This window comes from Bacillus rossius (assembly GCF_032445375.1).
Source record: "Bacillus rossius redtenbacheri isolate Brsri chromosome 4 unlocalized genomic scaffold, Brsri_v3 Brsri_v3_scf4_1, whole genome shotgun sequence".
In the NCBI taxonomy this organism is placed as follows: Eukaryota; Metazoa; Arthropoda; class Insecta; order Phasmatodea; family Bacillidae; genus Bacillus; species Bacillus rossius.
Window position 1 is genome coordinate 27863924 of NW_026962010.1, and position 24635 is coordinate 27888558.

General features: G+C 40.8%; 1 protein-coding gene across 2 annotated transcripts in view; it reads left to right on the forward strand.

Moving 5' to 3' along the window:
* The window catches only part of LOC134541496 (periostin-like), a 378277-nt gene that overhangs the window by 305497 nt on the left and 48145 nt on the right, over nucleotides 1-24635 (forward strand). For both annotated transcript variants that reach the window (XM_063384985.1, XM_063384986.1), the window contains exon 10: nucleotides 19737-19852. In XM_063384985.1, coding sequence (XP_063241055.1) covers nucleotides 19737-19852 — 116 coding nt within the window. The remainder of the gene's footprint in view (nucleotides 1-19736; nucleotides 19853-24635) is intronic.

Below are 24635 nucleotides of genomic sequence, written 5' to 3' on the forward strand. Positions count from 1 at the left end.
AAGAAAAGCATGGAAAATCTATGTCATAACTTCCCAGATGTCTTGACAAAAAAACTAGGTCGCACTCACTTAGTACAATATGATATAAAACTTTTGGATAAATCCCCAGTCAGGTGTCACCCGTATCAATTATTGGGTCCCAAAATGGAAATCATGCGCGAACACATACAAGACCTATTGGACAAGGATGTTATTGAACCATCCACTTCCAGTTTTTCCTCTCCAGCTTTTTGGTCCCCAAAGGTCAAGGTCACCGCTTAGTTGTGGATTTTCGAAAAATTAACAAACAGATAAACATAGAAATGGTACCATTACCTGATTTGAATTCAGCTTGTCATTGGTTTAGCAAAGCCAAATATTTTAGCGTTTTTGATCTTAATTCGGCTTAACATCAATACCATTAACAACAAAGTCAAAACACATCACCGGCTTTTGCGTGCCCTGGAATTTGTATCAATATAAAGTAGTTCCATTTGGACTAGTCACAGGCGCACAGGTACTGACTCGCCTCCTAGACCAAGTTTTTGGCGATTTAAAATTTAAATTTGTGTTTAATTACCTGGATGGCGTTGTAGTGTATTCCGAATCTTTTGAAGAACACATAGCTCATTTGTCTGAAGTTCTCACCCGGCTGCGTAAAGCAGGACTGACAGTAAACACAAAGAAGGTTAAATTTGCAGTTTCTGAAATTTCTTTCCTAGGACACATAATTTCCAGTAGAGGAGTAACAATTGACCCAAGCCGCACTCAAGCCATCGCAATTTCCAACCTCCAAAAGATCCAATAGGAATTTCTAGATTTATTGGAATAGCTAATTTCTATGCCAAATTCATCCCAAATTTTGCAGAACATGCAGCCCAATTAAATGCTCTTCGGAAGAAAAACACATCATTCAATTGGGGTCCTGAACAAGACAAAGCCTTTAGTTATTTGAAACAAGCTATAGCTAGCCCACCTGTTCTTCGAATGGCGGATTTCACTAAACCATTCATACTACAGACAGATGCATCGAGTGTCGCCATTGGTGCAGTTTTATCACAAGAGTTCGATGGCCACAGGTAACCAATAGCTTTTGCCTCTCGCACCCTAACTCATCAAGAGAAGAAATCGTCCTCAGTTTATGAACTCGAGTGCCTAGCAGTTGTATTCGGAATCGACAAGTTTCGGCAATAACCAAAATTCAGATCCTTACATTTCAGATATTATTCAGCAAATAAAATCAGGTACACCGTCAAAATATTGCAAGATTTCAAAAGGACTCCTGTATCGACGAACAGCACAATGTAAAACTTACAGAATAGCCCTTCCTCAGAATTTAAGAGACATGGTTTTTAAATATTATCACAGCTCACCCATTGTAGCACACCTGGGCACATACAAAACAATTGACGGCATACGCCGCCATTTTATTTGGGATGGAATGCATAAAGACATTGCTGAGAAGGTAAAATTATGTAAATTATGCGCCCTGAGTAAACCAGCACAGAAAACACAATTTGGATTTTTAACATCAGATGTGGCCGAAAGGCCTATGCAAAAATTATTTATAGATTTTGTTGGCCCCTTCCCCCGTTCTAAAACTGGACACACCATGCTTCTCGTAGTTATTGATGCATTTTCTAAATTTGTATGGCTCATTCCCCTCCGGCGAGCCACCGCAGAAACCACAATACAAGCATTGCAAAATAACATTTTTAAAATATCAGGCTTACCTTCAATAATTGTGTCCGATAACGCATCACTATTTACATCCAGACTTTTCAAGAATATGTGCTTTTCCCATGTATACAGCATGTAACCACTTCTCCCTATTATCCACAGCCTTCACATGCGGAGCGTTTTAATAGGAACCTCCGATCCACTTTAATAGCATATAATGCGAACTCACAGGATAAATGGGACACTAATTTGGTCTGGTTACAAATGGCTTTCAACTATGCCCGACATGAGGGACACAAAACCACACCATTTGAAATCATGTTCACGTATAAACCCAATAATCCACTTTCTAATCTCTGGTCACTACAAGAGCTTCTCCCAGATAACCCTCGCAACATAAAAGAAGTCTGGAGAAGAGCTCAGCGTAACCTGAACTTAGCCCATGCGGCAAGCAGGCAGAGATATAACAAGAAACGTTCGCCTAATCCATACAGGGTAGATGATATGGTGCTGTGCAGATCACACTCACTAAGTAAGGCGATCGACAAGCGATCAGCCAAACTTGCTTATCGTTGGAATGGCCCGTGGCAAATCCAGCGCTTTTTAAAACCAGTAACGGTCGCCCTAGGGGACTCAAGTTCTGGTGCGTACATAACGCGCGCGCACATTTCGCATCTAAAGAAGGTGCACCCCAACTTAAATTAGGTGCAGCCCTCTACTCCTATTCGAGGAGTCTTAAACAAAGCTTCGGCATGCCATCTGCAACACGCAGTGTCTAAAAGATATAAAAATTCTAGGTTCTAATTATAAGTAATAAAAATCCATGGTATTAGTTTGTAAGAGTGTTTACAGTTCAGATGTTTAGTATTAAGAATGTTTTAGGATAAGATATTATTTTTAAGTGGCACCACTTAATACATAAGCACACTTAGTCCATAAGATACACTTAGTCCGTAAGATCCACTTAGTCCGTAAGATCCACTTAGTCTGTAAAATACACTTAAACCATAAGATCAATATGTAACTTAGTTCGTAAGAGAATGATGATAACTAGTTCATAAAGTTATGTGTAAACAATGAATAATCATGTCAATTAGTTTTTAAAGTTGTTTTGTATGGTCATGTTACCTCGTAAGTTCATCAGGTATAGTAAGTAATTTAACTAATTCGATTCTGGTACAGGGTAAGTATGCCAGGTTTCATCATTTCATAGTCAGTGTTGGTTGCTTACCCTGGATCCGCATTTCAGTGGGGGAGTATGTGCCGGAAATTTGGTATTTCGACACGTTTTTTTTATTGTTTATATAATTTTAAACTATTTTTGGAAATTTTATTTTTAATATAATTGGGTTACTTTAGGTGATTTACTCTTTGTTAGGCTGGTGTACTCTCCTTAGTTAAACTTTGTGCCAGTAGACTGAACCATCTTTCTCAGAGACCTATCTGAGCACACAGCATCTAGCGGCGGACTTAGTAACTTCTTCCCTTGTGGCGAGCCCGTGTAGCTGCCCACCCACAATATCTAGCGGCAAATTCGCTAACCTCCCAGCCAACTTCCCCTGTAGGCCGCCAGAGGGCTGCACCTGACTGCCCCTTTATTCCCTTGTTATAGCAGACGTCATGGCGAGTCGATTCTTTTTTTATTTCAGACACCCCTCAACAGGTAGCGTTAAGGTCGGCCAGTGCTACCAACTTCGAGACAACTAAGTCAGAGTTTTTTATGATGCCCACTCGGGGAACTTCGGAACCTTTCGGTCCGGACGTCCCAGTCTCCTCCCCCCACTTTTGATTGAACATTTACTTTTAATTACGAGACGCGGTTCTTCGCAAGACACTTCGCGTCGTGACTGCAGACGGATCGTTTGTGATTATCGGTGGATCAACGCACTGCAAGACTTCCATCCGGCCGCAACCGACTATGTAGTCATTTAAGTAAGGGATGCTAACCCTGTAATCTTTTTTAAGTAGTTTAGTCCGTCTGCATAGTACAAAGTGTAATAGTTAGTTTTCTTTTAAATTATTTCTTTTGAAATGGTGGAAACGTCCGCGCTCAGCCACGTATTCGCGGGCTCCATTTCCTGGCTGGCGACGCATCGGAAAACAGAAACAGACTTCCCTGTTTGGTGAATTATGATCCGCGACATGCCCCACCCTCACCGTAACTTTTGTGGGTATTCTCTGCCCAGTTTATACTGTCTGTGTACAAGTTCTGATCAGTTTTGATTCGGACTGTTCCAGACAGAGTCCGAGATCCGGACGCCGAATTGGTATTTTCACCACCCTTCCTCAACAACACTCAGGCGCCCTCGCAACATGTTCCCGAGTGAATTTAAGGAAACGAAGCCCCGACCTCCAGCGCTAATGTATCTTTTAAACTTTTCTGAAATTTCTTAAACTACGCCGTCAGACGAAGTTCATCAGATAAACGTCATTTCTGGACTTTGAGAATACTGGGATGGTTTAAAACATATTTGTATTTTTTATTGATTTATGTATTTTTTTTAATGAAACCTTTTTATAATTTAATGTCGGGTCGACCCATATTTTTATTTCTTCTTTCTGAATATACCTAAGACCTGTTCAAGTACGTAATTGATATTGTATGTTAATATATTTCTTTAATATCTCTTATAAATTTTCCGACTTGATGTAAGTTTTGGACATACGCCATTGCTAAGAAATTTTTCTGTTGAAGAATAACTAAAAACTAAAACTAAAAATAAATAAATAAATAAAATACCTAAAAAAGACACAAGGTATTTTATTTATTTATTTTTATTTTTAGTCTTTAGTTTTTCTTCATCAGAAAAAGTTTTTAGCAATGGCGTATGTCCAAAAACTTGCATCAAGTCATGCACTCCCATTGCACAAATCTTTCAAAGATAATATAACTTTTCCTTTAATAAATTTGACGTGATTATATTCAGACCGAATCACACCTTCTTTCTGTTCATTCCTAATAACTTTGTGAAACCTTAAAGATCCCCAGCTCACCACAAAGACTATTACTTCAAAGATGCCATGGACAGGTTGCGCAATGTGTCCTTAGGTGCCATCGGTGCCCCTTTCCCAAATAATGAGGAAAAAAATACCGCAACAGGTCAGCACAGCACACTTTACCTTGGCGTCTTAGTGTGCATATACATCTATATATAAAAATATATTTCCAGAACCTCTTGTACAATCCAAAAAATTAGGCCCTGCACTGTGGCAGCGAACCATATTTAGCAGCAGCAATGGAGTTTTGAATTTTGTGAAATATGATTTCTTGGTTAACATTAAGTTTATCAGGCATATCGTCTCCGATAGGAACTTCAACCTGTATATTTAAAAAATGGTTCTGGCTCCATTCCCCATGATCTGGAATGCCACAGTCTTTGCAGATTTTTCCAAATAAGGATAAGCGATGCTGGATGTGATGCAGAGCCCTTCTCTTAGTTATTTCATCTTCCACTTCTCCGGCATCTAGCATGTGAGGATTCACCTTCTGGTAAAGTGTAATAAATTCTGAAATGTTTTCACTGGTACAGTATATGTATGAACGAACTCTTAGCCTTGAAGGTACAACTCAGGTAGCTGCTTCTAGACTGGTGACCTCATATATGTCATATCTTTCCAACATGAGCAGGAGAAGCCAAACGTCTTTGTATGTCTCGCACAGCACAGCATTGACAGTCATTATGTCTTTTTAAGTTGGCTGGGCTTATGGCATTGTGGAAAAGGAGTCGAATGCACAAGCAAGTAATTGTATTGAATCCACCCTTCTTCTAGTGTTTCCACCGACACTCCTTATCAATCCAAATGAAATGTTGTGGCTTCTCAAATTATGTCAATATCAGAGGGAAAGGTGTGGTGTTTCACTACCCAGGTGCGGAATAGTAGGAGTGTTTATGCTGTTCATTAGGTTTGAAGAAAGTCGTGAGGTTTGTTTCTGTATTGGTACTGTATTGGTAGATAAACCCTAATATCAATCCCTTGCATAAGGTCAGATAGTAAGCCAAAACACCACTGTATTTTCATCCGCCATTATGAAAGGAAAGAGGCACCAGCAGGCTTCAGGTGAACTAATATAGGGACAGTCCATAAACGATGACACTTTACCATGGACAACCCCACCGACTAAGCCGGTAGCCTCTATTAATATATTTAAAGAGGTATTTGGCCACCTGCATGAAATTGCAGAGCTCATCATTGATATCTGATTGGTACATGCTTTTTGACAAAAGTTTTGTTGTGGATGGTGATGGTCGTACCATTTTCTGGACATTTGTGTGATGCTTCTCGAAACTTGTTCCATTTTTTTTTTTTTTTCGAAGATGCGTGAGATGTCTGAGAAGGGTTAAAGTTAATCGGACCATGAGACTTTTGCTTCCTGTATGCGCTTTCTCACATTCTCGATAGAAGAGAGAGTAATGATGCACTTTCACCTCGGTTTCTTCGGCATTATTATCTACATAAGTGGAAAGAAGCAAATGCTATAGGAAAGGCTGACACAAATGCACTATCCAATGCACACAACCGAAAATTAATTTAGTCACTGAAAAGATTAATAGGCTATAGAGTAGAACAAAATGGTAAGTAACTTATAGCTGAACTCTCTGGGGATAAAACCAAGCCCACCGCAATAACTATCACTGGTAGGTATCAGCATTTCGAAACGAAAGAGAATATAAGTGAGGCCCCTAGCAATGACCCTTCCATAAAATCTTCCAAAAGCATTCAAACCACTCGAACCAAAGCTATTTTGCGAGTCATAAATCTGGCTGTTTTCCCACTCAAACGCCTCTTATGACAGGCAGGGAAGCCGTGTGGTATTCCGTAGGCTCCAAACCTCTTACTCCAATAAACAGTAGTTTATAAGTAACTAACTTTACATTAACACTCGTTCAACCAGTTTTACATAATTTGTATTGAAGCTTACCTAATCCAGCCAAATGTTCACACTGTATAACACAGGAGAGTCAATTAAAAAAGATTTCCACAATGAAACATTCACACTTCCTGTTGTTGCTAGTTGTTAACTGTAACCTCCATAAATAAGACTGCATGGGCTACATTTGCATGGCACATATTTACTTTAACACAGGGGGTGGTCACATCAATCTGATTACATGCTTTCGGTGAAGCTTTTTTGTACCTTAAGCTAATTGTTGTGTCATATGGGTTAGATGAACAAAACATTGGCTAAAGTTTAGTGATTGCCTGGGGTAAACATTTTTAAATTACATTTTTTTATTAAAGGGACTGTATTTAATTGTGGATATATAATTCATGCTTGCTTACCATTATTTGGCATTATTAAGCTCCATTTCATCAATATTTGGGCGGAACAATATCGTTCTAGTGAGGTTAAAAAGTGTCTTCAACTATTTCACAGCATGCCATCTCCTGAAAATTCCTAACTCCATGCTTTAATACGACTTAAATATGTGGTACAGGTTGTCAAAAATATTTCTACTTTAAAAAATTCGTAATGTACTTGAACAATAAAACTAAACAATAAAGTACACAATGACGGTTTAAAAATGTAAAAAAGTGACGAAAAACCTTTGTGACATCTTAAATTAAAATCAAGATAATCGATAAAAATATTTCGGACGTAGGTGGAATCGAACCCACGACTCAAAGGTAAACAGTGTTGAACAGTGCCTTTGACCGTTCAATTACCCAGTCAACCTTGAAGTGAATTGTCTTAATATATGTAAGGCATGGCAGTATATTTTTGTATTTACAATTTTGTGTAAGTGTGGTAAAAATATGACCAAACAATTACTTATACGGATGTTGTCTGGACTTTAAAACACTAATAAGTAGTGACAACACTGGAAAAATTATAAAACCGTGATAAACAGACTTTATTTTTGAGGTTAAATGTAAAGTGTAAAATAAACTTTAGCATCTACTTAAACCAAAAACGTATGGTAGGTTGTATCAGATACGCCACCACAGTAATTTCCGTGAAACATCTTATGCGCAGGCTCAATGAGATGCATGATAGAGGGGTATACAGGTAAGTAGTGAAAATAATGAAGATTAAGTATATTTATTTTAGAAATATTGCATAACTATGTTAACAATCCACAATGTAAGCTAGACAATCTGCCTTGCCTTGCCGAGATATATCACAAGGAAGCTTAATTCCTCGGCTTGGCGATCGTACTATATGATGTTGAGTTGGCTCGATCTCTGTTCAGGTGAGATGTCAAGGCATTTAGCCTCGTGCCACAGCATAGTGTGCTGATGGGCGTAACTAATCGCAGACTCTAATACGCGATGACAATCCAATGACTCGATAGCTGCATTTTCAGCTCTTTCCTCGTTCACTCTGCTCGGGCCTGCGATATGGCAGTCTCGGCAACACATGCCTCCCTCGATTAGGCTCAAATTGGGTACATGGGTTGGGTACGGCGGGTAGCTGTATTCATTGCCCGTGCTCAGCGAGGACACCCGTTTGTGTCTGCACACGCCTGAGCAGTTCCGGCAGAGCACGGACCGAGCTGGGAACACATTCTTCAAGAATTGGGCCACATGTGCAGTCACGGCCTTCAATCCTTCAATAACCACAATCGATCACATATGTCGCACTTATGTCCGAACTCATTATTCATAAACAAATTACTAAAGCCTTCTGTGGCCAACTCTGTGCCCCTTGTGTAGTTAAAGACACTTTATCTATGGTTATGAAAATACTGGAAGCTGCATCAAGTAGGCGAAACAGTAACTACTGTATACTTAAAGGACACAAGGGAGCAACCAAAATAATCAGTTAGTTCTCACAAAGGGAACTAGGAAGGAGGATCGTAGTTGAAATAAAAAACAAAGATGTTTGCTTAATGTTGACCCTTTTTATTGTTAATTAAAATCTGCATTATATTATTTTGATGTTCTTTGAAATTACAAAATCACCATTATTGGAATTAATAATTAATTATTTTAAAGGGGACCTGGGCCATTTGAATTCATTAGTTACTATTTTATGATACATTTCATAAATGAGACTATGAAAATAACAATAATAGTTTTAACATTAATAAATTTAATAGTTATAAAAAAACATTAATTGCTCTGATTGGTGCTGGAGTACATATTCAAAATGTTTCATAGCGGACTGTTCACTGGCGGAGCATAATTAGGAGGTTCTGGGCTTCAATCTCCGAAGGATCGGCGTAAATTTGGTAGACTAAGTCTTGAAATGAAACTTCACCCGAGTCTTGAAACATTTCTTGAACCAAGTCTTGAACACCACTGGAACCAAAAGGGAATCCAGTGGTCAAGAATAGTAAACTAATTAAGTTAGGGCAAAAGGATAACAGGGACGCAACAATAGTCAAACATGACATTGACTTTTCCACTTACCGATCTGGGGTTGAAGTGAAGTGAAGTGAAGTTAAGTGAAGTCAATACCCGAAGGGAGGCGGCGCGGGTAGTCGCGGTGAACCGTCGCGAAACATTATGCGAAATTACTATTTGGCTAAACCAATGGCAAATAGCCAACCAGAAGAATAAAAAAATTAACGTTTGGGAACAATCCCGAACTTGAGAGATCACATCTCTTAACTAGGTTGCGGTGGCTGAATACGTAAAAGGCGCGGGCGATGCAGCCCCGGCACGAGATGCTATCGTGGTGACCGCCGAAGAAAGAATCCCTCGCTCTTCCAGGTGACATGAAGTTAAGTTCGAGCGAGAGGCCCGGAGTCTAGGGAGTGGGAGAAATGGCCTCTGATTGGCTAGAATAAGCCCGGCGGAGTACTCGCTCCGCCCTCCAAAAAAAAGATGTGAAGAGGGCTAATTGCCTAACTTAAAGCAGCCTCAGAGGTGCAAGCAGAGCGCTCTGTTGGGGACAACAGGAACTGACTCTGTGTTGGTACGCAAGAGTCCCGCGGGGGGGAACTAGCGAAAGCTTGTACCATATGGAGCCCTCTTGGTGCGAGCTATGTCGGGGAGGAAAGGAACTTAGTTTAAGTACGGTCGCGGCCACCAGAGTGCTCGCTCCGACACCTATGAGAAGTTAATTTAGTTCGCCATGCCACTCGGAGATGGCGCAAGCTGTCCGTTCGCCGGCCTGGGGTCTGTTATAGAGCCCGGGAGGGAGTTTATCCAGATGGAAGGATCTGGAATAGATAGAGGGGAAAAGAGAAGGATGGGTAGAGCTGCATAGTGGGAAAGGCCGCCTACAGGACTCCCGAGGCGTTTCGGGACCGACCTTAACTTGTGCCGGCGAACCTGACCAAAGTTGCTTCGGTCAACTGTAGCTTGAGCTACGGGTGTGCCTAAGAGGGCTGACGGAAGCTAAGGTAGTGTGTGGCAGGACGTGCACAGAGCACTGAAGGGGTGCGAAATTTCACTCGCGTACATGCAGAGGAGAAGGGAGACATGAGACGATGCTTAATCAGGACTTGAGTGGTGTGGGAGACCGTGGATGAAACGCCGGAGACAAAATTAAGTAGGAGAGTACAATACTGGGATAAAATTTTGATAGGCTGTAACAGGCTACAAAAAAAATAATTAAAATATTTATTTAAATTATGCTAAGCCTAAAGATGAGCCAGGAGAATATGACAATTACTGCTCATACTCCCCCGCTCATAGGCGGAGCCCAGGGTAATCATCATATATACAAACACGCAGGATTCTTTGTTACCCTATTAATAGATAACTAACAGTTGACCTAACTTAGATGAGTTTCAACTCATTATACACAAAATATAACTAATGTGGCGCCACTTAAAACTAATACATCTTGATCTCAACTTAAAACTAGTACCATGGTTTTGGTGTACTTACGAACTAGGACCAAGGTATTTGTACATCCTGTAGATGTGGAGAATGGCATGCCGATATTTAGAGGGAACTCCTATGGTAGGAGCAGGAAAAGCACAATAACACCCTATTTAATTAAGGGTGTGCCTTTTTCAAGTGGGAGATGTGAGCCCTAGTCACATACTGCCCCGAACTTGGGTCTACTAGTGACACTGTCACAGGTGTCAGAAAGCGCTGGATCTGTAGAGGACCAGTCCAGCGATACATAAGCTTGGCCGACTTCTTGTCAATGGCCTTGCTCTGAGGATGTGCACGGCACATCACTACATCTCCTACCAAGTAGGTATTATGGTAATGTTTCTTATTGTACTTGATTCGGTTTAACTCATGTGCTAGATTAAGATTCTTGTAAGATTTCTTCCAAATCTCCCGGATGTCAGCTGGATCATCGGGCAAAAGTTCAGTTAAGGATCACAGATTGGAAAGGGGAGTGTTTGGCTGGTAAGTGAACATGAGTTGGAATGGTTTTGTTTTATGACCCTCATGATGGGCATAATTGAATGTCATCTGTAACCACATTAGGTTACTGTCCCAATTGTCCTGTGCATTCGCATGATATGCTATAAGTGCAGAACGGAGATTCATGTTGAATCTCTCCGCATGCGATGGTTCAGGATAATATGGGGATGTGGTGACATGTTGGATGCCGTGAGAAAAACACATGTTCTTAAAAAGCTTGGAAGTAAATTGAGAGGCGTTGTCTGAGACGATTATGCTTGGGAGTCCGGCATGTTTAAATATCTGGGTTCGCAGTGCGGTAATGGTGGTTGTAGCCATGGCTTTCCTTAAGGGAATGAGCCAGACGAATTTGGAAAATGCATCGATGCAAAACAGAAGCATGGTGTGACCACTTTTAGAGCATGGGAATGGCCCTACGAAGTCAATGAACATTTTCTGCATAGGTCGGTCTGCTACTTCGGATGACAGGAATCCAAATTGGGTGTTTTGGGCAAGTGAGTGCGCACAGCTTGCACAGCTTTACACGCTCGGCAATGTCACGATGCATGCCATCCCAAATTAAATGACGGCGTATGCTCTGAATTGTTTTATATGTACCCAAATGCGCACCTAGGGGTGAAGAATGGTAATACTGGAAAATCATATCCCTTAAATTTTGGGGTAGAAAAATTTTAAAAGATTTCGACTGTTGTGTTCGTCGATACAAAAGTCCTTTTGAAAACTTGTAAAATTTTGAGGAAGTACCGCCCTTAACTTGATCAATGATATTGGCAATATATTGGTCCGATCGCTGATGAGACTGTATGTCTTGAAAAGCCAAGGGAAAGTCTTTAAGAAGAGCTTGACAACTATTTGGGGGGGGGGGGGGCCTCTGGGGTAATTTCGTCAGAGGTTTTCTCGAACATGCGAGAAAGTGTATCCGCCACAATGTTCTGAGAACCTCTTATGTGTTGGATTTGGAATTTAAGAGATGAAATCTTGGCAATCCAGCGTCCGAGTTTCCCCAGTTGTTTCGGATGTGCCAATAGCCATGCAAGAGCGTGGTTGAAATTCGCGGTGTTCTAAAAATTGTCTAAAATTATCATAGCCAAAGAACACTACAAGACATTCCAATTCGTAAACCGAGGACGATTTACTTTCCTGTTGTGTAAGCGTTCGAGCAACCATTAATTTCTTGCGATAAAACTGCTCCAATGGCTAGGCTGGATGTGTCTGCCTGTAGAATGAATGGCTTGCTGAAATCAGCCATTCGCAATACGGGAGGACTAGCTATCGCCTGTTTCAAAAACTGGAAAGATTTTTCCTGTTCCGGTCCCCAGTGGAATTGTATGTTCTTTTTGCGCAGCGCATTTAATAGGGCTGCATGCTCGGCAAAATTTGGCATATACTTGGAGTATAAATTGGCCATGCCAATGAAACGAGCAATGCCTTTGGGGTCTTAGGAGGCTGAAAATCCATGATGGCCTGTGTACGGTTGGGACCTATTGTAACTCCTTTGTTTGAGATTAAATGTTCTAAGAAAGAAATTTCCTGAACTGCAAATCTTTCTTTTTTGGTATTTACTGTCAAACATGCTCCACGTAACCTGTGGAGTACTTCTGCCAGGTGGTTAAGATGCTCCTCAAATGATTCCGAATATACCACTACATCTTCCAAATAGTTGAAGACGAACTTAAATTTTAAATCCCCTAGTACATGGTCAAGCAGTCGTGTCAGCACTTGTGCTCTGGTGGCCAGGCCAAAGGGAACTACTGTATATTGGTAGAGATTCCAGGGGACACAAAAACCAGTGATAGGTTTGGAATTTTGGGTCAGTGAAATTTGGTGATAGGCTGAATTAAGGTCGAAAATACTTAAATATTTTGCCTTGCTGAACCAATGGCAGGCTGTGTTGAGGTCTGGGAGAGGAACGGCCTCTAAATTTATCTGCTGATTCAGCTTACGGTAGTCGACCACCAAACGGTGATCTTTACCTTTAGGTACCAGAAATGTGGGCGAAGAGAAACTGGAGGTCGAGGGCTCGATCACCCCCTTATCCAAGAGGTCCTGAATGTGGTCGCACATGATTTGCATTTTGGGACCAAGCAACTGATATGGGTGGCATCTTACAGGAGTTGGGTCCAAAAGTTTTATATTGTATTCCATTAAGTGCGTGCATCCCAAATTTTTTGTTAGAACATCTGAAAATTTGTCACACAGATTTTTAATCGCTGATTGCTTTTCATGGCTGAGATGTTCCAGAACTAAATTATCTGCATGCTCAACGCTTGTTGTTACATTGTTGGTGTGGACTTGTAGTACATATTCTGGCCTAACCAAAGGGGTGACAACATTTTTATTAAATTTAAATTTAATGTTATTTGCATGTAGGTCAATCACCAATCCTGTTTTAGCAATAAAATCTGAGCCAAAAATAAGTTCTGTTGCTAAATCATTACACACTAAGAATGGAAATGTCCATGAAAACAACTCAATTTTGACTTTGATTACCACAGCGGTGTCAATGTGTAAGGGTTGCTCAGAGGCTGTAAAACATCTCACATTTGTTGATTCAACTTTCTTAATTAAATGGTTTTCCTGCAATTTTCGAAAAAGAGTTCCTGAAATAAAGCTGCGAACAGAACCTGTGTCAATTAATCCAGGTATTTTATGTGTGCCAATCAAGGTGCTGGCATAAGGAGCTGCAGTAGGGATTTTACCAAAAATGTTATGACAAGTACGTTTTCCTGGAACCTTCGGACAAATACAAGTTTTGCACTGAGTAAGGTTAGGGAAAGAGTTCTTTGTGCTTCTTGGTTGAGTAATGTTTTGATAATTTTGTTGCTGATTTAAAACCCTTTTTCCTTTTTGGAAAATTTTTCCTGTTCTACCTCTTTTCTGATTGAATGTTCCTGAATAATTACCTTTATTCTTGTTAAAATCTTTGTTACCCATTAGGGGCTTCTCTGTCACTCAAGTGTAGGTAATGTTGGAAAGGCAATTCTCCTGGGCATATAGCTTAGGTGGCGCAGAGTACTTGTTATCTGGCCACCGAGTTACAGATGTTTTGATGTTTTTGAATTCTGGTAATTTTGGATTCTGTTTTTCGTGCGACATTCCTCAACTACATGCCCCTGTCGTTTGCAGAATTTGCAGAATAGGGTTTGCATTTGGGGGTAGTTGTATCGAGCCTGTTGGTTGTAGTGAGAGGACTGTTTGGATTTGAAATTGGTATTCATGTTTTCGTTCCTGGGCCCTTGCGGCTCCGTGTGAATTACTTGCCGATTCCTTTGGTAGTCGGCATACTCGACATTTATTCACTGAATACACCATCGATCTAGCTCGGCAAAATTCTGTGGTCGAGTCTGGAATACCGATCGTGAACGCTCCGCTGGATTAATTCCATCAATAATGTTAGTGACAAGCTCACATTCTGAAACTCCTAAACGAAGGACTTGTGCGGCCAGCCTAATGTCTCAGGTTCGTGATCATACGAGCTGGAATAAAAAAAATCAGTACATCAGCATGATACTGGTCAAAGCTCCAATTATTTTCTATAGCCATGGAAGTTCGCTCACTCAGTGGTGGTTGAGTCAATGGGAATATTACTTCAAACAGTTGTTTATCTGGTATGTTACCCTTTTGGTGCAATTTGAGCAGGTGACATAGAAATTCGATTAGTTTTGTCGGCTCTAACCCGTTGGTTTCCCAGAAGCCTGTTAACAACCTTTACACTGGGTGGGCAATTTTACCATAGACCTGATATTCGTGTCCTGGGGTTGCGGGTGTTTTTACCTGTGTTTGTACAGGGGTGGGATTGATATTCTGTGTCTGTGAGGAATGGGGGTTGTTTTGGGGGAAGGAGACTACTGCGGCTAAGGGAAGGTAGGTTGTGGAAGGACTGATCTGTGGCAGCTGCTGGACTGCCCTAGGAACGGGTGGTACAATTACTGGTTGCGAGACAGTGGCTTCCAAGGGGAATGGGAACAGCTGGGGTAGGGGTGAGACTTGGGTGCCGAGAGCCAAGGGGAAAGGACGATGTTCAGGGGTAGTTTGGATCGAAGAGAAGGCAGAAGGAAACTGATGGTAGGGGTTGTAAGTGGTGTGGGTGGTGGGGGGAAGGTGCATCTGTTGGGAGGGATGAAAGGCAAAGCCTGGAATGGGGTGAGTGTAGGTTACCTTGGTAACTGGGTGGGATGCAGGCGCCATGACAGTTGCGGAAGGGAACAGCGTAAGACCGGGGGGGGGGGGGGGTAGATGATGGTGTTGAAAGAGGGATGGCTCATGAATGGAAGGGAGGAAAAGGAAACTGGTAGTGGGTGGGGGTGGAGAGTGCACGGGTGGTGATGCTGGTAAGAGTGAAGCCAGAGAGGGGATAGGCTGCAAAACCTGTGGCCCTGTTCTTGGGTCGTGGAGGGGTGTTGTCCTTGGATTGGGTTCTGTGATTGTATTACTTCCAGGCGTTTGCAGCTGGGGACTGGAAATTGGATTTTCAGGCTCGGGAAATTTATGTTCTAATAAGAGAAGTTTGGTTTTTAACCTATAGGTGAGCTTTGGAATTTGTTGCCGACACTTCTCTACTTCCTTGCGGTAAACTTCGTTCAATTTTCCAAGGGACAAAATCACTAAATTTGTGAGTCTGGTGGAGACATGTGAAAGTCGTGTAAGCACACGCAGTATGTTATTTTTGTTTGTTTCCACATCCAAGGTATTTGTATAACTAGCAATGTCTTGGAACTTGCTAACCGATGTATTAAATTCGTCTAGGGCGTCCAGTGTCAAATTCGTCACTGATGGCTGTATTTGATCATGACAAGCGGCCCTAAGTCGTTTTCTTAGCATTTGGGCATCACCTAATGAAGATAGCCCCCGGAGGACTAGCTCATACGCTGCCTCGTCCTTCAAGAGATACTCTGGTGTAATCATCTTACATTAGTTTCGGTACAACTTAATATAATATAATATAAAAAAATAGGGTGTAGAAACACCACTCATAACATATGCTTAACCTAAACTTAACCCTAAGGACACTCTTATATTAATAAAGTACTTTAAGTCTTACACTACTTTATAACAGAAAGCTCTTGTTGATTACCCTGAACTCTGCCAGGAGTAAGGGGATTAGCGGATATGTTTGGGTGGTATACCAAGGTTAAAAAGATTTTGATTTTATTAGTAGCATATATAGCAAAGGGGGAATTTTCTTAACAAAATTTACTGCTGTAGGCGGAAACCATTGGGTACCTGTAACGATGGGCGATCGTAATTATCTGCGCCGATGTATCTATTGTAGTGAGACCCTAGCAGGCCTCGAGTCGCGTGTCCCAGATAGTGGGTCTGCGGCGTGTGTTATCACGGTAGACGGACGTACACCGCTGGAAGAGGGGAAGGGGGGCTTGTTCTGCCGGGACAAGGTCGGTTGACGTCACAAGGGCGTCGGCCTTGCGAGGTCGCAGATTGACAAGTGGTGAGGGGGCGGGGGAGTGGGCTACAGTGTGATAAGGCAGTCACGGGCGGTCCAACTGGACGCGCTAGTTAAAGAAGGAGGGTGGCTGGGTGGCTGGACTGCGCCGAAGTCAGAGAGGCGGCCAGCGGGAAATGAAAATATAGTTCGTCTACTGAATTAAAAATGTCAACTCTCTCTCATTAGTTGGGAGTTGATAGCGTAAATATTTATAAGGCCTACTAATTAGGAAGAAAATCCGCCAAAATTTGAAGCAAGAGAGACGATTTTTTGATAAGTAGAAACTTATCTTTTTATGTTTTATTTTTATGTATGGGAGTTAAATCTAGTATCACCAAGGGAAATACTATCCGCCAGTCACAGTTTACAATTAAAAAATATTAAAAGATTAAAAAAATCTGGATTTAAAATTATTATTAATTTTTGTGGTACTTCAACACTAGGGTAGACTTATAAGCAAACCATTCTAAATACATCTAAACCAATGCTCTGCTACCAATCTCTGTGCCCCTTGTGTAGTTAAAGAAACTTTATCTATGGTTATGAAAATACTGGAAGTTGCATCAAGTGGGCGAAACAGTAACTACTGTATACTCAGAGGTCACAAGGGAGCAACTAAAATTATCAGTTAGTTAGTTAGTTATCACAAAGGAAACTAGGAAGGAGGATCGTAGTTTAAATAAAAACAAATATGTTTGCTTAAAGTTGACCCTTTTTATTGTTAATTAAAATCTGCATTATATTATTTTGATGTTCTTTGAAATTACAAAATCACCATTATTGGAATTAATAATTAATTATTTTAAAGGGGACCTGGGCCATTTGAAGTCATTATTTACTATTTTATGATACATTTCATAAATAAGACTATGAAAATAACAATAATAGTTTTAACATTAATAAATTTAATAGTTTAAAAAAAAACATTAATTGCTCTGATTGTTGCTGGAGTACATATTCAAAATGTTTCATAGCGGACTGTTCACTAGCGGAGCATAATTATAAGGTTCTGGGCTTCAATCTCCGAAGGATCGGCGTAAATTTGGTAGACTAAGTCTTGAAATGAAACTTCACCCGAGTCTTGAAACATTTCTTGAACCAAGTCTTGAACACCACTGGAACCAAAAGGGAATCCAGTGGTCAAGAATAGTAAACTAATTAAGTTAGGGCAAAATGATAACAGGGAGGCAACAATTGTCAAACAGAACGTCGACTTTTCCACTTACCGATCTGGGGTTGAAGTGAAGTGAAGTGAAGTTAAGTGAAGTCAATACCCGAAGGGAGGCGGCGAGGGTAGTCGCGGTGAACCGTCGCGAAACATTATGCGAAATTACTATTTGGCTCAACTAATGGCAAATAGCCAACCAGAAAAATAAAAAAAATTTACGTTTGGGAACAATTCCGAACTTGAGAGATCACATCTCTTAACTAGGTTGCGGTGGCTGAATACGTAAAAGGCGCGGGCGATGCAGCCCCGGCACGAGATGCTATCGTGGTGACCGCCGAAGAAAGAATCCCTCGCTCTTCCAGGTGACATGAAGTTAAGTTCGAGCGAGAGGCCCGGAGTCTAGGGAGTGGGAGAAATGGCCTCTGATTGGCTAGAATAAGCCCGGCGGAGTACTCGCTCCGCCCTCCAAAAAAAAGATGTGAAGAGGGCTAATTGCCTAACTTAAAGCAGCCTCAGAGGTGCAAGCAGAGCGCTCTGTTGGGGACAACAGGAACTGACTTTGTGTTGGTACGCAAGAGTCCCGCGGGGGGTAACTAGCGAAAGCTTGTACCATATGGAGCCCTCTTGGTGCGAGCTATGTCGGGGAGGAAAGGAACTTAGTTTAAGTACGGTCGCGGCCACCAGAGTGCTCGCTCCGACACCTATGAGAAGTTAATTTAGTTCGCCATGCCACTCGGAGATGGCGCAAGCTGTCCGTTCGCCGGCCTGGGGTCTGTTATAGAGCCCGGGAGGGAGTTTATCCAGATGGAAGGATCTGGAATGGATAGAGGGGAAAAGAGAAGGAGGGGTAGAGCTGCGTAGTGGGAAAGGCCGCCTACAGGACTCCCGAGGCGTTTCCGGACCGACCTTAACTTGTGCCGGCGAACCTGACCAAAGTTGCTTCGGTCAACTGTAGCTTGAGCTACGGGTGTGCCTAAGAGGGCTGACGGAAGCTAAGGTAGTGTGTGGCAGGACGTGCACAGAGCACTGAAGGGGTGCGAAATTTCACTCGCGTACGTGCAGAGGAGCAAGGAGACATGAGACGATGCTTAATCAGGACTTGAGTGGTGTGGGAGCCCGTGGATGAAACGGCCGGAGACAAAATTAAGTAGGAGAGTACAATACTGGGATAAAATTTTGATTGGCTGTAACAGGCTACAAAAAAAATAATTAAAATATTTATTTAATTTATGCTAAGCCTAAAGATGAGCCAGGAGAATATGACAATTTATGGCTCAACTCCCATCGCCTAGAGTACTCCGGGGCACATCCATATTGCTCCAGTTGCGGTGAAGCGCTCAGACAGTTGGGCCTAACATGGCTACCCAGGGTGGCCATTGATGGGCTGGAGTCTCGTCTACCTCTGGTGGGGCTGCAGGTGACTCGACTGGCTCAGTTCTACGCCGCGACAATCCGCTCGGTCCAGCAGCATTAAGATACAGGTGTGGCTCCTGCGTTTTCCTCAAGCTGGCGAGCTCCCTTCGTCTTCGGGACCGTTCAGTCGAGGTGGCTGGCCATGTCCGGGGTCTCTCAGCCTCCTCTCTTCTCTTCTTAGCGCTTACCGCTGTTTCTGGATGCACCGTAGCTGAAGTAATCTGAAATTTTCAATAAAATTTAAGTTTAATCCATTATAAATATTGATGGACACTTATTTTTAATTTTATTTATTTTTGAAATACTGAAAGGCCTACGAATTCAAACTAACGCAACCACTTTCGTGTTAATCGGTACACGTACTGGTGAGTTATTAGCAAATTTAAACCTTTGTAATCGTCAATTTTTATCCCAAACTGCAACGTGTGTCACGCGGCACTGGCGCCATCTAGCTGCGTGAGTCAAAAGCCGTAAGTAAAGGCTACTTTGCTCTACTCAACGATACATAAATTAATAGCGCTTAGCACGTAGTCACGGAGCTACAGTCATCACCGAGTTGACATTTTTTTGTTGCATGCGGTTTTAACAAGTGACCCCCTACTTACCGAACTGAAAGACGTTTCACGTCAAAAATCATTCCACAAAATAGACAGTGCTGAAAATGTATTTTATATCCGACAATAATTCACAAAGTATTTAACTTCACAGTAATAATGCAGTTCAAAATTGCAAGAGCTGGACTACCAAGAAACGACAAACCTGTTCTGATTGCAGCGATGCCGTCCGAGAGATTTGAGCAGCTGCGGTCAAATAAAGAGTTGGCTCGCAAGTTCGTCATGTACCATGCCACCCAAGGCCGCCTCAACACGGACGAGATTGCTGACAACCAGGTAACATCTCAACTATTTACATACATTATGGGGAGCTAATAATGTGACGCAGATTTAACTTTTATTGTTTTAATTCTTAAATCTTACAGATTCCCATATATGTGGCTCCATTAGATACCAGTTCTTTAAGATAACACTTCAAACTGCAGAATTATATACTCCGATATAAAAACGTATTAGTTTTATGTTAAATGCAGGCTTTCCGGCAAATCGCTCGAAATATTTTTGGGATATGATTACTTATGCAAATTAATGTAGGGTTTATGTAAGCCAATTAATGTGGCCGTTATTTTCAACTCAAGATTTTTGATAAGTATCTTCTTACGAATAGCATTTCAAAGTCATTGAAAATTCCTTTACAATGTTGTTCAAGGTCTCGTTTATAACATGTAATTTTTTAAAAGCTAAAACTTTCAGGACGTTTATAGTCATGAATAGTTACGGTACGGTAGATACGGTAGATAGTACAGGAAAATTCAGAGAGACCTAAAATGATAGGTATTAAATGATACTATAAAATTATAGGAATGAAGTTTGGTTCCTTTTGGCACAATTTATTTATTATGTGACTACGATTTGATGGCTTGCCAATCGCAAGGATTCGGCCATGTTCGCTTCTCGATGCCTATGACCGGGACCTCGTTGACCATCTTTAGTAACAGTCTTCTGCATCCACATGGCTGTTTTGTAAACCAGAGAATACTAGTGTCACCTGTGAGTCGCCGGGCGCCATATTTTTTGTAATGGCTATTGCTATCGTAAAAATTGATTTATTACAGTCCTTAAGCTTACTAAATTTTTTTAATAAGTTAAAAATAGTTCGGGCGTAGGGTGGATTCGAACCCACGACTCAAAGGTCAACAGTGATAAACAGTGCCTTTGACCGTTTTTTTAATATCATTTAGAAAAATGTTTGTCTGGCCCGTGATTTTTCATCACAAGCCAGTCAAACATTTATTTACGTTTATTTACTTACTAGCCAAAGTACTCAGCGTTGCCCGGGCTAAACACATCATAATATAAGGAACGTCACTACCGAGTTTCAAATTTATACGACATACACTTTAAAAACTGGAAATTTTTATTTTAAAGTCCCATTGATTGCACAATCTCGATGCATCAAAACTACGCATCAGCAAAACCGGGACACCAATTTTCAGCCTCGTTTTATGTGAAGGCAGGTAACCCCTAGGCAAGACGTAACGAACGCACAAAACGCGTTACAATTTCAAGAAAATGCCATCTATGACGAAGTTTTAAACTAAACTGTTATTAGCACCTTTAGTTCGCTAGCAGCCGCGAGATTCACTCGGATGGGTTTAGGCAAGGAGAAGGATAGGACGTATATGACCGTGTGGCGGACATAGAGAAATGACACAAACCCTATGACTTACCTTCTATGATGTGTTATTATAAAACAGAATTTACCCCTTTTAAACTCCCTAAACGATGGAATTTTGGAATTATATATAGTACAAGTCCTTGTCAGAATTGTAACGGGAGAGGAAAATTATTGATGGTCCGAAAAATTAAAATTAATTTAAAATAATAAAAATAATTCTAGTAAAAGAAAAAAAACAAATTAAACACAGAGAGAGGGAAAAAAACAATAGTTTAGGTTTGCGATTTAACGTGATAAAAAGTATTTAAATACTAATTGAACTCTTATGAGGGTACTGATTGCTTCGTTGTTAATATCACACGGGTGTTTTTTACTTGTATGGGAAAATTAAGAATGATAAGGCATCTAGTGCGTGGCAAATAAACTTCTAGCGCCTGCGGCATTGTCAACACACACTTCGTACGTGTACTGCATGTTGTATCTAACCCCCTCTAATGCATTTTATTCTAAATTGGACTTTTAGTAAGGATCCCTAATGTTATTGATAATATAATATAGCCTATAGCCTTCCTAGATAAATGTACTATCCAACACTGAAAGATTTTTTCAAATCGGACCAGGGGTTTCTGAGATTAGCTCGTTCAAACAAACAAACAAACTCTTCTGCTTTATAATATTAGTATAGATTATTTCTTATAGTTAGACAATTTTCGTGTGGCAGTTTCATTGACTTAGACAAATTAGTGACAAATGTAAACACTTACAAATTTACACCCATGCCTTGCCCGGGACTTGAGTCCAGAACCCCTCGCACCGTAAGTCAGTGTGCATCCGACTTCGCTACGGAGTAGCGTTTAACTACCCAGTCAACCTTGAAGTAACTTGTCTTTATATATATATACTAAGCGTAATATTTGTTCGGTATTCGTTTAATTTTCTTGAAGTTCAAATAACACAACTTATATGTATTGCTGCTACAGTATAATATTACATAATTAAAGATTTATGTAAAACATGTGTTTTTATGTGCTAAGAGTATTCCGATAATTGAGATTTAACTATGATAGCGAATTGAAAGAACAAGCGATTATTCTGCTGATTTTTACCTTCCAAATTAATCCCAAAATTCATCAAAATTCTTAAAATTTCCCTACTTCGAAGGGAAAATAACAATTTTGAGGGAAAGCTTTATGTTTTGATCCTCAAATTTATCAGTGGTTTGAAAAGTCCCAAAAAGCAGCCGAAGACTCCGCCTGCTAGGTCAGCTAGTATTTGTCATGTCAAGACAAATTGTCACCTCGATCTCGTTTTGAACTAAAATATTAAAATATATTAACTGAACACAAATGTTTTAAAACTTAATAAAAAATTAATATAATAAAAAACTGATATCGTATAGTTTGTAGTCTACGGTTCGAAACTGTTGAGGGCAAAATTTAATTACCGTACTTAATAAAAATTTAACTAAAAATTCGGAAAATGTTTTACAAAAATATTGTTTACCAAATTAAATCACAGACTCTTAGTACGTACTCGGTTTGATACCTGCATTATAAATTCGAGTTTTATGTGCTAAAATCCAAGTGAGAACAAACAATTAATTTTTAGCAAATAATTTTCCTTTTCTGTTTGACGAGCATATTAATCATTCTCACTACAAGCAAGGTGTCTGTACAAGGCAGCTGTTCGACTAAATGAATATGTTACTATTACTATTCCTACGTCGAGGACATTTTCAGTACTCATTATGACTACAAGGGTGTCAAATACAAGTATAAAGGCTTAGCATCACCGAACTTTGTTACACATTTTCTCTCATGATGACTTTTGTAACTTAAATGTCCCCTTAAAATGACTTTGTGAGACTGGTGAATCTTTTATCTTCAAAAGCTAAACAAAAAAGGTGTGATTTATTCTGAATATAAGTGCCTCTTTATTAATTTAACCAATAATTACTTTAACATCAATAAAGAAAACCTGGATTTCACAAACAGGTTAAAAAGGTAACTTTAATTATGTAAACATATTGACAAAGTATATTAAATTTATAACATTCAATGAGTTGGTTGACAAATATATTAAACTTTTTAAATTATATTAAGAAAAACCTTTAAAAAATGCTACATTTAACATATGGGCCGGCCCGAATTAGAATATTATCATTTAGTTTATATTTGGCATACTTAGAACGGAATCAAAAACAATCAGTTAACATAAGCAATCTCCAGTAATTAGAGTTATCAAAGTTCCGCAATAAATATTTTTGGATGTTCCAGTCTCTCTGCTGAGCACGCTGAAGACTTTACAAAAATCTGGAGGACTGGAGATTTGACGTTAGCTGGCCGAAGGTGATGTGTGACATGGTACCGGGGTACCTTAGTCGCGCAGCTTCCCGGAGGAATGAGTCGAGGGTGGTGTGGTCAAGTCCACATCCGGCTCTTGGACCCTGTTAGACAGGGAGGTGGCTTCTCGCGTCAGCAGGGTTTCACGCCAGGGTGCGTACCTCGCGAACACGCGTGGTTGTCGCGGATGTTTCCAGAATTTAAAATCATAATTATATTTAGCAATGTTTGACTACCTCTAGCAAGCACGCAGACTGACTAATTAATGATTAAAAATGAGTTGTATGGAGAACATCCCTTGAATAGTTGACTACATATTTGCGCGACGACCGGATTGAAGTATTGCTGTGCGGCTCACCGACGATGCGATGTTGTCAGTCTGTTCTCGCGGCGCGAAGTATTTTCGGGGCGGCAGCGACTCGTAATTAAAAAAGGAAAGTCAATAAAATGAAAGAGGGGAGACTTCGGCTTCCGGACCGAAAGGTTCCGAATATTTCCGAGGGGGTGGTCGATAAATACTGACTTCAATATCTCTAAGTTGGTGGTACTGACCGATGTCAGCGTGACCTACTGAGCAGTGTCCAAAACAATAAAAGGTCGACTCGCACGAGGCGACTGCTAAAGCATTGAGCTTATGGAGGGGACTAGTGCAGCACTCTGGGGGCTTGGAAATGAACTACGGGGCACTGTTTGTTGCCTGCTGCGACCATACTGTACAATACCAGCTTTATAACGAGTACGTTTAGAAAACAAAATCTCTGCTTTAGTTCCATTAAAAATTACAATTGAAAGTAGCTCTCTGGCAAGTGGCAAGAATACAATCAATATTTCATCCTGTTCCCGGGACTTCCTCTTCCGGTGACGCCCGATTGTTTACTGAAGACTGACGACCATAGCAGCTTGCTGACTCCTAGAGATTTGCAGTATCCTCTCTTTCAGGGCTGTCCATTCTCGCCCTGAACACGCCTCGTATTCATATCCTCAGAGTTAGTGGTGTAAGACTTGTTTGTCCCGACTTGTGCGCCCCGTGGCATGTTTGTAAAATACTAGCTGCGCCCCGTGGTTTCACCGCGGTTTAACAGTTAAATTTAACTAAAAC